Source organism: Babylonia areolata, chromosome 21, assembly GCF_041734735.1.
Source record: "Babylonia areolata isolate BAREFJ2019XMU chromosome 21, ASM4173473v1, whole genome shotgun sequence".
NCBI lineage: Eukaryota > Metazoa > Mollusca > Gastropoda > Neogastropoda > Buccinidae > Babylonia > Babylonia areolata.
Window position 1 is genome coordinate 36292096 of NC_134896.1, and position 13890 is coordinate 36305985.

The 13890-nt window shown below is 40.3% G+C and overlaps 1 protein-coding gene across 1 annotated transcript in view; it reads left to right on the forward strand.

The window, feature by feature from the left end:
• The window catches only part of LOC143296612 (myosin-VIIa-like), a 220551-nt gene extending 209472 nt beyond the window's left edge, over positions 1 to 11079 (forward strand). The window contains exons 40-46 of the mRNA XM_076608641.1: positions 133 to 245; positions 1182 to 1301; positions 3036 to 3103; positions 4865 to 5033; positions 6237 to 6320; positions 7367 to 7486; positions 9457 to 11079. Of these exons, the coding sequence (XP_076464756.1) occupies positions 133 to 245; positions 1182 to 1301; positions 3036 to 3103; positions 4865 to 5033; positions 6237 to 6320; positions 7367 to 7486; positions 9457 to 9609 (827 nt within the window). The 3' untranslated portion in view covers positions 9610 to 11079. The remainder of the gene's footprint in view (positions 1 to 132; positions 246 to 1181; positions 1302 to 3035; positions 3104 to 4864; positions 5034 to 6236; positions 6321 to 7366; positions 7487 to 9456) is intronic.
• Positions 11080 to 13890: the final 2811 nt, after the last annotated feature.

Sequence of the window (13890 nt, forward strand, 5' to 3'; positions counted from 1 at the left end):
CGTGGCGGGGTCATGCACATAAAATCCCGCTCGTGTACATATGAGTGAACATGGGAGTTGCAACCCATGAACGAAGAAGAAGGAGGAGGATATATTTATGTATCTGTATACCTATATTTTGTTTGTTGCCAGCCTCCTACACATCCCGAGGCATGGCTGCTGATGAGAGAATGTCAGACACCATCAGTAAGTGGGAGCGTCTGGCACGCAGTGGTGCTGTGCAAGAGTTCAGGCTGGACTTCAAGGTCAGTGTGTGTGTGTGTGTGTTGCACAAATGCACATGTGTGTGTGTGTGTGTGTATTTGCGTGAATGCACATGTATGCATGTGCACATTTCTGTATGTGTATTAATTCTGTGTGTGTGAGAGAGTCTCTCTGTGTGTGAGTGTGTTAGTGTGTTTGTTTGCATGAATGCACATGTGTGTGTGTGTTTGTGAACATGTATGTATATTTCTGTGTGTGTGTGTGTGTGTTTGCATGAATGCTCATGTGTGTGTGTGCGTGTGTGTGTGTGTGTGTGTGTATGTGTGGCATGATGAGCCATAGAGAGGGCGACAACAGAAAAGGGGAAACTACTTCAGATAGTCATGATAGAGTTCATTACAAGATAATTAAGTTCCCTTGCATTCTTTGTTGTATATGTGCATGTGTCGTGAACGATTGAGCTTGTTTTTTTTCATGCTGTTCATATCTTCTTTTTTTTTTTTTTTCTTTTTCAAGATCATACGTTTATACCTGTATGTTCTTACCATTGCATTCTTGTTGGTTCTACCCAGGTAAGGCAGCCTTTTTTGCAATATGAATGACTCTTGTGTTTGTGAAGCGCATGGAGCTTAGTCTTTGATCAAGGATAGAGGCTGTGCAATTATCTATATCAATAAGCTTCTGTATCAGTGTTATTACCTGTTACAGAAGCGACTACGCTATGTAAGTATCCATATCAATAAGCATCAATATCGGTGGGTGTTCTTACCTGTTATAGAAGTGACTGCACAACATAAGTATCCATATCAGTAAGATCTATATCGGTGGGCATTCTTACCTGTTATAGAAGTGACTACGCTATATAAGTATCCATATCAATAAGCATCTATATCAGTGGGTGTTCCTACCTGATACAGAAGGGACTGCACTATATAAATATCCATATCAATAAGCATCTGTATTCTTACCTGTTGCAGAAGCGACTGTTCATTGAGCCATACGTGAACCTGAATGACCCAGTAGAGTGTGACCTGGTGTTCCACCAGCTGATCCAGGATGTCTTTGAGGAAAGGATTCCCATCACACCTGGCGAAGCTGTGAGTCTGTGTGTGTGTGTGTGTGTGTGTGCAACCAACATTGTGTGGTTGTGTGTGTCCATTACCATTTCAGTGACAAAACCATCACACTGCTTGTCCCTAATTCCCCATGCTCATGCAAGACACACACACAGGTACACACAACCACACACAGACATATTCAGGCATACTCAGGCACACACACAGGCATACATACAGGCACAGCCACACCCAAGTGCACACACACACCCACACACTCTCTCTCTGTCTCTCTCACTCACTCTCACTCTCACACACACACAGAAACACACACACACACACACAACACACACACAGAGTCACACCTAGCCACAACTAGTCATACCCAGGCATACTCAGCCATACCCATCCACAGCCTCATGGATCTGCTCGAAGCCACACCCAGCCACATACACCCAGGCAACCGCAACTATCGACAGCCACATCCACACTCTCACAGCCACACCCATCCTCTCACTGCCACACCCATCCTCCCTCAGCCACATCTAGCCACACCCATCCTCTCACTGCCACACCCATCCTCTCTCAGCCACACCTAGCCACACCCATCCTCTCACAGCCACACCCATCCTCTCTCTGCCACACCCATCATCTCTCAGCTACACCCATCATCTGTCAGCCACATCTAGCCACACCCATCCTCTCACAGCCACACCCATCCTCTCACTGCCACACCCATCATCTCTCAGCCACATCTAGCCACACCCATCCTCTCACTGCCACACCCATCATCTCTCAGCCACACACATCCTCTCAGTCACATCTAGCCACACCCATCCTCTCGCTGCCACACCCATATCTCTCAGCCACACACATCCTCTCTCAGCCACATCTAGCCACACCCATCCTCTCACTGCCACACCCATCATCTCTCTGCTACACCCATCCTCTCTCAGCTACATCTAGCCACTCACAGCCACACCCATCCTCTCTCAGCTACATCTAGTCACACCCATCCTCTATCAGCCACACCCATCCTCTCACAGCCACACTAATCCTCTCACAGCCACACACATCCTCTCAGCCACATCTAGCCACACCCATCCTCTCTCAGCTACATCTAGTCACACCCATCCTCTATCAGCCACATCTAGCCACACCCATCCTCTCACAGCCACACTAATCCTCTCACAGCCACACACATCCTCTCAGCCACATCTAGCCACACCCATCCTCTATCAGCCACATCTAGCCACACCCATCCTCTATCAGCCACATCTAGCCACACCCATCCTCTCACAGCCACACACATCCTCTCAGCCACATCTAGCAACACCCATCTATCAGCCACATCTAGCCACACCCATCCTCTCACAGCCACACCCATCCTCTCACAGCCACACTAATCCTCTCACAGCCACACACATCCTCTCAGCCACATCTAGCCACACCCATCCTCTATCAGCCACATCTAGCCACACCCATCCTCTCACAGCCACACCCATCCTCTCTCAGCCACATCTAGCCACACCCATCCTCTCAGCCACATCTAGCCACACCCATCCTCTCTCAGCCACATCTAGCCACACCCATCCTGTCAAAGCATCACCCAACCACACCCACTCTCTGACAGATACATCCGGTCACACCCATCTTCTCACAGCCACTCCCATATACACCCAGCCACGCCAATCCACGCCATTCACACCCATCAGCACACATAGCCACGCACCACTGACGTTTACAAACTGATTTTTGTGATGTCGCCGTTTCCAGGCTCATCTGTGTGCCTTGAAGATCCAGTCTGAGATAGAGGACATGAGAAGCGGTGACATCAACTACAGGTACATTGCTCTTTCTCTGTGTCAGTCTCTCATGTTGTGTGATGGGGCATCCCTCAGCACTCAACAATGTTGGTGGTGTTTTGGTTGTTTTTTTTTTATCATTAAAAATGCTACACTCCCTTGTAATGTAGTGGGGGCGTTCGTCATCAGTCGACAATGTAGATGTTTAGTTAAAAAAAAGCACCCCAGTCTCTCCCAGAAATCCTCACCCTGCATTACTAATAATGTTTTCACCACAATTTTTTTTTCTTCTCTTATTGGAGAAAATTAAAGTGTAAAAAAGCAATCTATTTTCTACTCAACAATGTAGATGCTTGATTAACCTTGGGTTTTGGCCACAAATCATTTCCTCTTATTGGAGAAAGTAAAAGAGTTATGCATTCTTTATTCTACTCGGCAGTGTATATGTTTAATGAACTCCCTCATGCCATAAAGTATTGTGCATTCTGTATTCTTCTCAGCAATGTAGATGTTTAACTGACCCCCTTACCATCACAAAGTATTCTGCATTCATGTTTGATTAACCCTCGTAATGTCATAAAGTATTCTGCATTTTGTATTCTACTGGGCAATGTACACGGTTAATTAACCTCCACACCATCATAAAGTATTCTGCATTCTATATTTACTCGGAATTGTATATGTTTAATTAACCCCCTCACCATCATAAAGTATTCTGTATTTTCTTGGCAGTGTGCAGGTTTAATTAACCCCATCACCGTCATAAAGTATCCTGCATTCTATGTTTACTGGGCAATGTACATGTTTAATTGAACCACTCACCATCTTAAAATATTCTGCATTCTATATTTACTCCGCAATGTACTACATGTTTAATTAACCTCCTCACCATCATAAAGTATTCTGCATTCTATATTCTGTTGAGCAGTGTAGTTAATTAACCCCATCATGCCATAAAGTATTCTTCATTCTGTATTCTACTCGGCAGTGTACCTGTTTGATTAACCCCCTCTCTGTCACAAAGTATTCTATATTCTTCTTGTACATGTTTAATTAACCCCCTCACCTTCACAAAGTATTCTACATTCTATATTCTACTTGTACATGTTTAAGTAAACCCCTCACCATCACAAAGTATTCTGCATTCTATATTCTACTCGTACATGTTTAAGTAACCCCCTCACCTTCACAAAGTATTCTGCATTCTTTATTCTACTCGTACATGTTTAATTAACCCCCTCACCTTCACAAAGTATTCTACATTCTATATTCTACTTGTACATGTTTAAGTAAACCCCTCACCATCACAAAGTATTCTGCATTCTATATTCTACTTGTACATGTTTTATTAACCCCCCACCTTCACAAAGTATTCTGCATTCTATATTCTACTCGTACATGTTTAAGTAAACCCCTCACCATCACAAAGTATTCTGCATTCTATATTCTACTCGTACATGTTTTATTAACCCTCCCACCTTCACAAAGTATTCTGCATTCTATATTCTACTCGTACATGTTTTATTAACCCCCCACCTTCACAAAGTATTCTGCATTCTATATTCTACTCGTACATGTTTTATTAACCCTCCCACCTTCACAAAGTATTCTGCATTCTTTATTCTACTCGTACATGTTTTATTAACCCTCCCACCTTCACAAAGTATTCTGCATTCTTTATTCTACTCGTAGATGTTTAATTGACCCCCCCTCACCATCACAAAGTATTCTGCATTCTCTACATCTACATGGCAATGTACCTGTTTAATTAACCCCCTGGCACCTGTCCCTGTCATGCAGCGGGGTGATGCGAATCCTGCCGCGCTCGCTGCGGTCCCAGGTGCGTGTGGAGGACATCGTGACGATGCACAAGACGGTGCTGGACCAGAGTCCTCAGCAGGCCATCACATCCTTCATCAACGTGCTGAGGGGCTGGTGTCTCTTCGGGGCCACCATCTTCCCTGTCTGTGTAAGGGAAACACATCGTTTTTATTGTGGTGGTGTTTTCTTTATTTTTTGTATTTGGGGAAATGCCTGATTTTTTTTATGTGGGAGTGTTTTGGCAAATACATAATTTTTTGTGGGGGTGTTTCGGGAAATACATAATTTTTTTTGTGTGTGTGTGTGTTTTGGGAAATACATCATTTTTTTGTGGGGGTGTTTTGGGAAATGCATCATTTTTTTTGTGTGTGTGGGTGTTTTGGGAAATGCATCATTTTTTTGTGGGGGTGTTTTGGGAAATACAAAAATTTTTTTGTGGTGGTGTTTTCTTTATTTTTATATTTAAGGAAATACATAATTTTTTTGTGGTTGTGTTTTCTTTATTTTCATATTTAGGGAAATACATTATTTTTTTGTGGTGGTGTTTTCTTTTTTTTTTCATATTTTCATTCCCTCCAACCCCTCAACTCTGTCCCCCAACCACAATCGACGTGTTTCAGTTTGTTTTGAGTGAGGTGGTTTTGACTTTGACTTGATTTGTGCGACATTTGAGTCCCCCCTTCCGAGGGGTCTGTTCATTGTATCATTGTTTTTGCAGAGTTTGTGTACATTATTTGTTGCTTTTGGAGCAGCCACTTTCCTTTCCAGTTTGATTGAAGCACTGATTTTAGGGTATGTGTGTGTGTGTGTGTGTGTGTGTGTGTGTGTTTTTTGGTGGCCATTGTCTTCCCTGTCTGTGTAACTACTTTTTTTTTTCTTTTTCTCTTTTTGTCTTTTTCACCCAGCCAGGATTTAGTTGTGATTGGAGCAGGGTTTTTTGAGGTTGTTTTCAGGCCATTACCTTTTCCCCATCTGTGAAAAAAACAACTCTTTTTTCTTTATTTTCACTTTCCACCCAAGATGAAATTGTTTCTGTTTGATTTTTTGCAGAGGTTTTGTGTGGTTGTGTGTGTGGGTTTCTATTGGGCCACCATTTTTTTCTTTTTGTGAGAGAGAAAGAGAGAGAGAAGAGACAGGACATTGTTTTTTTCTTTTTCTCTATTTTCCTCCTACTTAAAGATAAGTTGTTTCTGTTGGGGAGTGAAGCTGCTTTTCTTTATTTTTTTGTTGTGTGTAATAATTTTCTTTCTAAATGTTTTATTTTCCATCTGCATTGAATATCACTCAGAATCATAAGTTTGTGAGGGGAAATAAGCCCATTATAGATTATTGTTGTTGTGTGCGTGTGCAGCAAACCTACACCTCTTCCATGCCCAAAAACCTGCTGCTTGCTGTTCACGAGCGAGGCATCTCACTGCTGGAAATGCACTCTTTTGTAAGTCACTTGAAAGGCTGTGTGTGTGTGTGTGTGTGTGTGTGTGTGTGTGTGTGTGTGTAAGTGTGAGTGATTTGATTTGATATGAATACTTATTTTGCACCTATCCTCAGTCGGAGTCCAAGCTCTAAGCGCTTTACAAACTCGGGGCCATTTGCACAACAGGCTGCCTACCTGGGTATAGCTGACTGTGCCATTGGGTGCTCATCATTCGTTTCCTGTGTCATTCAGTCAGATTTCAGGCACACACACACACACACACTCAGAAAGACATGTAACATTTTACATGTGCGACTGTTTTGTTTATTTACCCTGCCATGTTCAGAGAGACAGTGAGAAAGTGAGAAAGAGAGAGAGAGAGAGAGAGAGAGAGAATGTGTATGTAAGAGAGAGAGTGTGTGTGTGTGTGTGTGTGTATACGAGAGAGTCTTTGTGTACGTGAAAGTGTGTATGAAAGAGAGCGAGTGTGTGTGAGAAAGTGTATGTGTGTCTGTGTGTGCATTATGCTGCAGGTAAAAATAGCTATCATTATTCTTCATTATCCAGTTTTGATAAATGTTTCATGATGGCCTGAAAAAGGCTTACTGCTAACAGGACTTTTGGAAGGGATGATTACAGAGAGGCATCCATTGCAGAAGTTTCAGTGATTGATAAAGTAAGGGAGTTGGAGAGTGGTGTGGTTACTAGAAGTTTTCTAATACTGCTTGTACACACACACACCCACACACACACCCACGCATGCACACACACATATGCACAAAATGAAAATGACAAGATAAGAAAAAGTCTCAACATCTTTCCAGGAGCTGTATTTCCCAACACGTTTATTTATCTCTGACTAAAATGTCTTAGTCTTCAGGAAGTGGTGTGCTTTGTTAGATTCATTTCCAGTTTGGGGTTATTAATCTCTGACAAAAAAAAAAAGGTCTTAGCCTTAAAGTGGTGTGTTTTGTCAAACACATTCATCACTAGTGGTTACTCATCCCTGACAAAATTTTTTAAGTCTTTTGGAAGACTCATTTCTGCTGTTCTGTTTTTCCTTTCAGACGATCATGTCATCCTTCAGCTTCTCCGAGATCGTTCACACCAGCCCTGCCATCAAAAGCATCATGATCGTCATCGGGAACATGGCTAAAGGCACCAAGTTCATGTTCAACTCCAATGAAGTGAGTGGCTTGTATAGGCGGTCATGGATTAGTTTCGGTTAGATTTGTGTAAACTATGTTTAATATGCATGTGTTTGTGGTCTGTCCTTCAGTACTTTCAGTTCTAATTGTTTGATGATCTTAGAAGGGATTTGATGCTCAGCCAGTTGTATGCAGGTCTTGAAAACCAAAGCTTGTGGGTTCACTTTCAAGATGTTAGAGCCACATGCAGACTGATCAATATTAGCTGCAGCACATCTGCATTACAAAAAACCCCAAACATCTCCAAACGGCAACAGATGCCTGACCTTTGTATCAACAAAATGTGCTGGTTAGACCAAGAGAGTGGGTTTAGTATGTGTGAAAAAGTTGTCTTTGTCCTCAGTATCATAGACCAAGAGAGTGGGTTTAGTATGTGTGAAAAAGTTGTCTTTGTCCTCAGTATCATAGACCAAGAGAGTGGGTTTAGTATGTGTGAAAAAGTTGTCTTTGTCCTCAGTATCATAGACCAAGAGAGTGGGTTTAGTATGTGTGAAAAAGTTGTCTTTGTCCTCAGTATCATAGACCAAGAGAGTGGGTTTAGTATGTGTGAAAAAGTTGTCTTTGTCCTCAGTATCATAGACCAAGAGTGTGGGTTTATTAAGTGTGAAAAGCTTGTCTTTGTCCTCAGTATCATAGACCAAGAGTGTGGGTTTATTAAGTGTGAAAAGCTTGTCTTTGTCCTCAGTATCATAGACCAAGAGTGTGGGTTTATTAAGTGTGAAAAGCTTGTCTTTGTCCTCAGTATCATAGACCAAGAGAGTGGGTTTATTAAGTGTGAAAAGCTTGTCTTTGTCCTCAGTATCATAGACCAAGAGAGTGGGTTTATTAAGTGTGAAAAGCTTGTCTTTGTCCTCAGTATCATAGACCAAGAGAGTGGGTTTAGTATGTGTGAAAAGCTTGTCTTTGTCCTCAGTATCATAGACCAAGAGTGTGGGTTTATTAAGTGTGAAAAGCTTGTCTTTGTCCTCAGTATCAGAGACAAAGAGAGTGGGTTTAGTATGTGTGAAAAGCTTGTCTGTGTCCTCAGTATCATAGACCAAGAGTGTGGGTTTATTAAGTGTGAAAAGCTTGTCTTTGTCCTCAGTATCAGAGACCAAGAGTGTGGGTTTATTAAGTGTGAAAAGCTTGTCTTTGTCCTCAGTATCAGAGACCAAGAGAGTGGGTTTATTAAGTGTGAAAAGCTTGTCTTTGTCCTCAGTATCAGAGACCAAGAGTGTGGGTTTATTAAGTGTGAAAAGCTTGTCTTTGTCCTCAGTATCATAGACCAAGAGTGTGGGTTTATTAAGTGTGAAAAGCTTTTCTTTGTCCTCAGTATCATAGACAAAGAGAGTGGGTTTAGTATGTGTGAAAAGCTTGTCTTTGTCCTCAGTATCATAGACCAAGAGAGTGGGTTTATTAAGTGTGAAAAGCTTGTCTTTGTCCTCAGTATCATAGACCAAGAGAGTGGGTTTAGTATGTGTGAAAAGCTTTTCTTTGTCCTCAGTATCATAGACAAAGAGAGTGGGTTTAGTATGTGTGAAAAGCTTGTCTTTGTCCTCAGTATCATAGACGAAGAGAGTGGATTTAGTATGTGTGAAAAGCTTGTTTTTGTTCTCAGTATCATTTTAAAAAGAATAATTTGCCTTGTTCAATGCCAACTGTACTGAACCATTCGTTTTGGTGGTGTCAGTGGGAGTGTTAAATATTTCACTGTCTATCCTGTTTGTCAGGATTGCTTCGGTGAAAAAGGGGGGGTGTGTGTGTGTGTGTGTGCGTGAGTGATTAGATTTTAATGTACAAACTTTCTTAAAATTCCGGTGACTTATTCTGCTTCAGTTTATTTTACATTTTATTTATTTTAATGTTTGCACATTTGGAACTGTGCATTCCGGCACCTTTGACCAGACAATAAACCAGTCTTGAAAAGAAGTGTAAATTTTTGTTAACACTGATGATTTTTTTTTTTCCAGGCGGCCCAGATAGCTCACCTGGTGCGTGACTACATGGTGGAGCTACAGGCCCGCTACATGCTGGCGCCCTCCGAGAGCCAGCAGCGCATGTCCCACGCCTTTGAGATCGATGAGCTGGAGCGACAGAACGCCTACATGCAGAGGATAGAATAACAACGTGTGCATGTGCCTCCTCGCTTCCTTTGGCTGGCCTGAAATAAACTCTGCTCTTCTGCTTGGGGGACAGAAGTTGTAGAGTGTTCTGTGGAGAGAGGGATGGACGGTTCTTGTCGTGATACATGTGCAATGGTTTTTTGGAATCGTAGTGATACTTGTGCAATGGTTACAGTCAGATGTGGTGGGTGTTACTTACCCATGTGGGTGATGAAATGATGAAGTTACAATGTTTGCTGTATTTGCAGGATTGAAACTGAAAAAGCATCTTCTGTTTCCCTTAGCAGAAAATCGTTCATCACCGAGCTTGATTTTTAGAGTGAATTGGTGCCGTTGAGTGAGTTGAAAAAGAATGTGATTTGTTTTTTTTATTTTTGTGTGTTTTTTTTTTTTCTGATGGGAAGAGAGTAACGCCTTGTCATGTTTGCCACTGATGTGGTAAATCGATTTGAAAGTTCAGTGGTACAGAGTCTCAAAATCAAAATTTGGCATGGGCGTACCAAAGAAGAAATTTGGACGAAGCTTGCCAAAAGGTGTCAGTGACATTTTGCACTACTTGTTGAATCTGCTGAGGGTTTTTTTTTTTATGTTTGTCTTTAAATGAGAAATGAAAGGACTTCAGGAACCATACAAAAAGTTCATGTATCATATGTAAGGTGACATGGACCAGTATCAATGGACCAGTCATGCCAAAAAGTATAAATAGATTCACTTTTTAGAGTATTTTTTTTTTTATGTACAATGACCATTTATATTATACACACTGATTAATCATCATTTTCAATCCATTTACAAATAAACAAAACAAAGGACTCCTTCATTGAGAGAGGATATATGTGAGAGCAATGAGAGAATTGACCAAAATCTTTTGATTTGTAAAAAAAAAAAAAAGTTTGATATTTGGAAGACGTGAACATTACATCAGATGAAATTTATCCTTCATTGAAAGGTAGTTTTGAGCTTGAATTGTTCATCAAATCAGTTATACAGCTTGACTTTTTTTATTTCAATAATTCCAGTTGTTATTATTATGTTTCTGTTCCAAAATATTCCAATTATTATTGCACAGACAGTGTAAGTGGAATTTAGTGAGCCTGAAACAGCAACGACTGTTAACAGGATTGAACAGGCTAGCCACAAACCATCGCATAATGCTTGCACCTCCTCCAGACCAGGGACAAATTCAGAATTATCTTTTGCCTTATTTATGTTTTAACTGATCATCTGGTCAAGTTTTGTTTGGTTTTGTTTGTTTTGGATAATGGGATAGATAGGGGTGATGCTCTGTGTTCAACAGCTTAAAGATATTCAGGTGGGTTTGTCTGTCTGTAACATTGTGTACGTCATTCACTATCTTAAAACATGTTTTGACTGTATTTTTTTGGTATTATTTTTGTGTGTGTGTGTTTAATTTAAAAATGTTTTGTAAGCTGAAAGTGAAAAGGTCACAAATATGTCAACATTATTTTTATTGCACTGTTTTTTTGTTTGTTTTTTTTCTTTTTTTGAGGGGAATTGCACGTATACTGCAGACATATATATATATATATATAAAAAAGATAATACTTTTACTCAAACATGCTCATACCACTTTACTTGGTTATATAACTGATCATGTGTATAATTCTGTCCATTTAGTTAAATCTAATTTTGATACATTTTGAATGGAAATAATGATCACATTACGTTCTGAAGGTGATTAAAACGTTGACAAGAATGGAAACCCATTATGTTGGTGGTGTGAACTTAAATTATGCTCAGAGAACTTTAAAAAAAGAAAAGAAAAAAAAAGTGGAAATCCATGACAGCCATCTTTATTCATATTTTGTTGTTATCCATTTCACCCCCATTTCTTTACTAGCTATTTTCATCTGTGCATTTTTTTTTTTTTTTATATACAGTATCTTCATGTGAATCTGGGTGTATTCCTTGATGAACCCAAAAGATGTCGAGGCTCAGAGTTATGATAAAGGCACTTGTTTGAGAGGGTGCAGTTTTGTCAAGGTCACAGAGAACCAAATAATGCACAACCTGATGATGTTTAACGCAACCGAGGCAGGAGTTTTCTTTTTGCTTTGTATTTTTATCCAACGTTTGCAGCCAGTTTCATCTTTCACTTCATTGCTGCTACTCTGCTTTTGCTTTCTCATGAGGAGGAGATCAAACTGAGGAGGAAATTAGTTCAAGCTTCTTCTGCCATTTACCTTGAAAACAATAGATGGGAATTGATCTGGCCATGTAAACAGTGCAACAAATGCATTTCAAAAGGAGACTTCAATTGCCCATTGTTTTTTTTCTTAACAACTGTAAAAAGTCAGCCTTTTTGAAACAATTGTAAAAATTCTGCATTTTTCAAACAACAGTCAAAGGTTTGCCTTTTTTTCCAGCAACAGTTAAAGATAAGCTTTTTTTTTCCAGCAACTATGAAAAGTCTGCCATTTTCACACAGCTGTTCTCTTTCTTCTCATATCACTGTGTAGACTTATGTTTCTGCTGGCACATCGGAAGGCAAAAGTATTCCCTGGACTCTTGCTCAGAATGATTGAGATATTTTTTACTCCTGCCCTCCACCCCTAAAAAACAACAACAAAACCACCACCTACAAATCCTCCCATAAAACAGGACCTCGAGAAAGATGTTACAGAGGGGAAGCTAGAAAGTGAATTAAAGAGCTTCCATCAGATGTGTTTTCTTCTTCCACTTCATGACCAACATCAGTATGCTGATGAAAATTTTCATGTTGTGGGATGTTGCTGTTGGGCGCAATTTAGCTGGGCTACCGAGGGATGTTCTGTTAACTGATGGGGGGCGCAGTCCTGTGTTCGCATCTCCAGCAGGCACGGAAGGCTGTATGGGGTGTTCTGATAATTGCATTCCTCTCTTCTCTAAGGAAGAATTAGCACACATCTTTTTCTTTTCATCCTGTGTGCTCTGCCTTTGGAATTAAACAACAAGAGACACCCAGTGAAAGATTAAAGCCAAAATTAGATATACTGTCAGAAAAAGAAATCGTTTGCTCACAAATATCATCTTTGACAGATATTGAAAGAAGGGTGTACATAGTTCAGTCCAAAACAACGTGTACCCACCTCTAGTTGTTACAATACTCTGCAGTCCACGTCTCTACCCACCATCCCACCTTCACTCATTCAACTTTTTACCCAGCATAATTATTGGAGATGTTTCTTTTGTTGTTCACTTTGCTTTTTAATGGTGCTAATGAAGACTGAAAACACATCTGCTATGTGTGTGTCTTTAGTGGTGGCTTTAGTGTTCGTCTCCTGCTGTGACCTGTCATGCTTGTGACCTTGACCTGCTAACACCACTTTGTCATACATTTCATCTGTGTTTGACTCGTTTGCAATTAACATGACCTCTTTTAGAAAAGGGAAAGGGAAAATGAGTAATTAGATTGTCTGATATTGAGATATTGAGTCAATGCTTTTGTTTGTTGACTAGTCACTGATTTTGGCATGGCTGCTGTTTGTGTGCTTTGTTTTCTGCTTTTGAGTGGCGTTTGTATTCTTGGTGTCATTCAGAATCAAAGAGGGAGATGCCTCATTTCATGATTATGTAAATCTCCACGTTTCACCAACCACAGCCCTGAAAATAAAAAGAAGTGTGCTCAAGTAATGTCCCCCCCACCACACACCCCCCGCCCAATCCCCCCTTTCTTTTTCCTCTGTTTTATAGGAATACCTTTTTACCCAGTCTTGTTTTTGCAGCAATAACCCAGCCTTATTTTGTTAGTACTGGAACTAAATTGATAGATATTTTACTGATCCTGTTTCATATAGGCCTAATTAAGAGTAATAAATGTTTTGTTGCTTTTTATTATTATTTTAAAAAAATTTTTTTTTTAGGTATAGGACAAGGCTTTTTTTTTTTTTTTTTTTTTTTGGTATAGGACAAAGCCTTTTTTTTTAATTTTTTAAAAATTTTTTTATCTATTTCACAGTTTCCATGGAGAATCCTTGATGCAGAATAACAATCCAGGCATTCAGCTATCAGGACTGTCTCAAGTTTCAGATTTAATGTGCAGAAATTTACAGCTTAACAGATTTATGCATAGATAGAACTGTCACTGTTAGTGTTTTTGGATTTTATATTTCATTGAGCTGTAAACAAATACAAAGAGAAACTGGAGCGTCAGAAACATAAATTGTGACTTCTAATTCAGCTGCATTTCATTTTCAGCTGTGAGGTTTTAAAGTGAAACAGTGGTTTGTCATGATGGCTGCCAGAAAAAGAGGGCGCTAGCCAGGGGGACAAAGGGGAGGT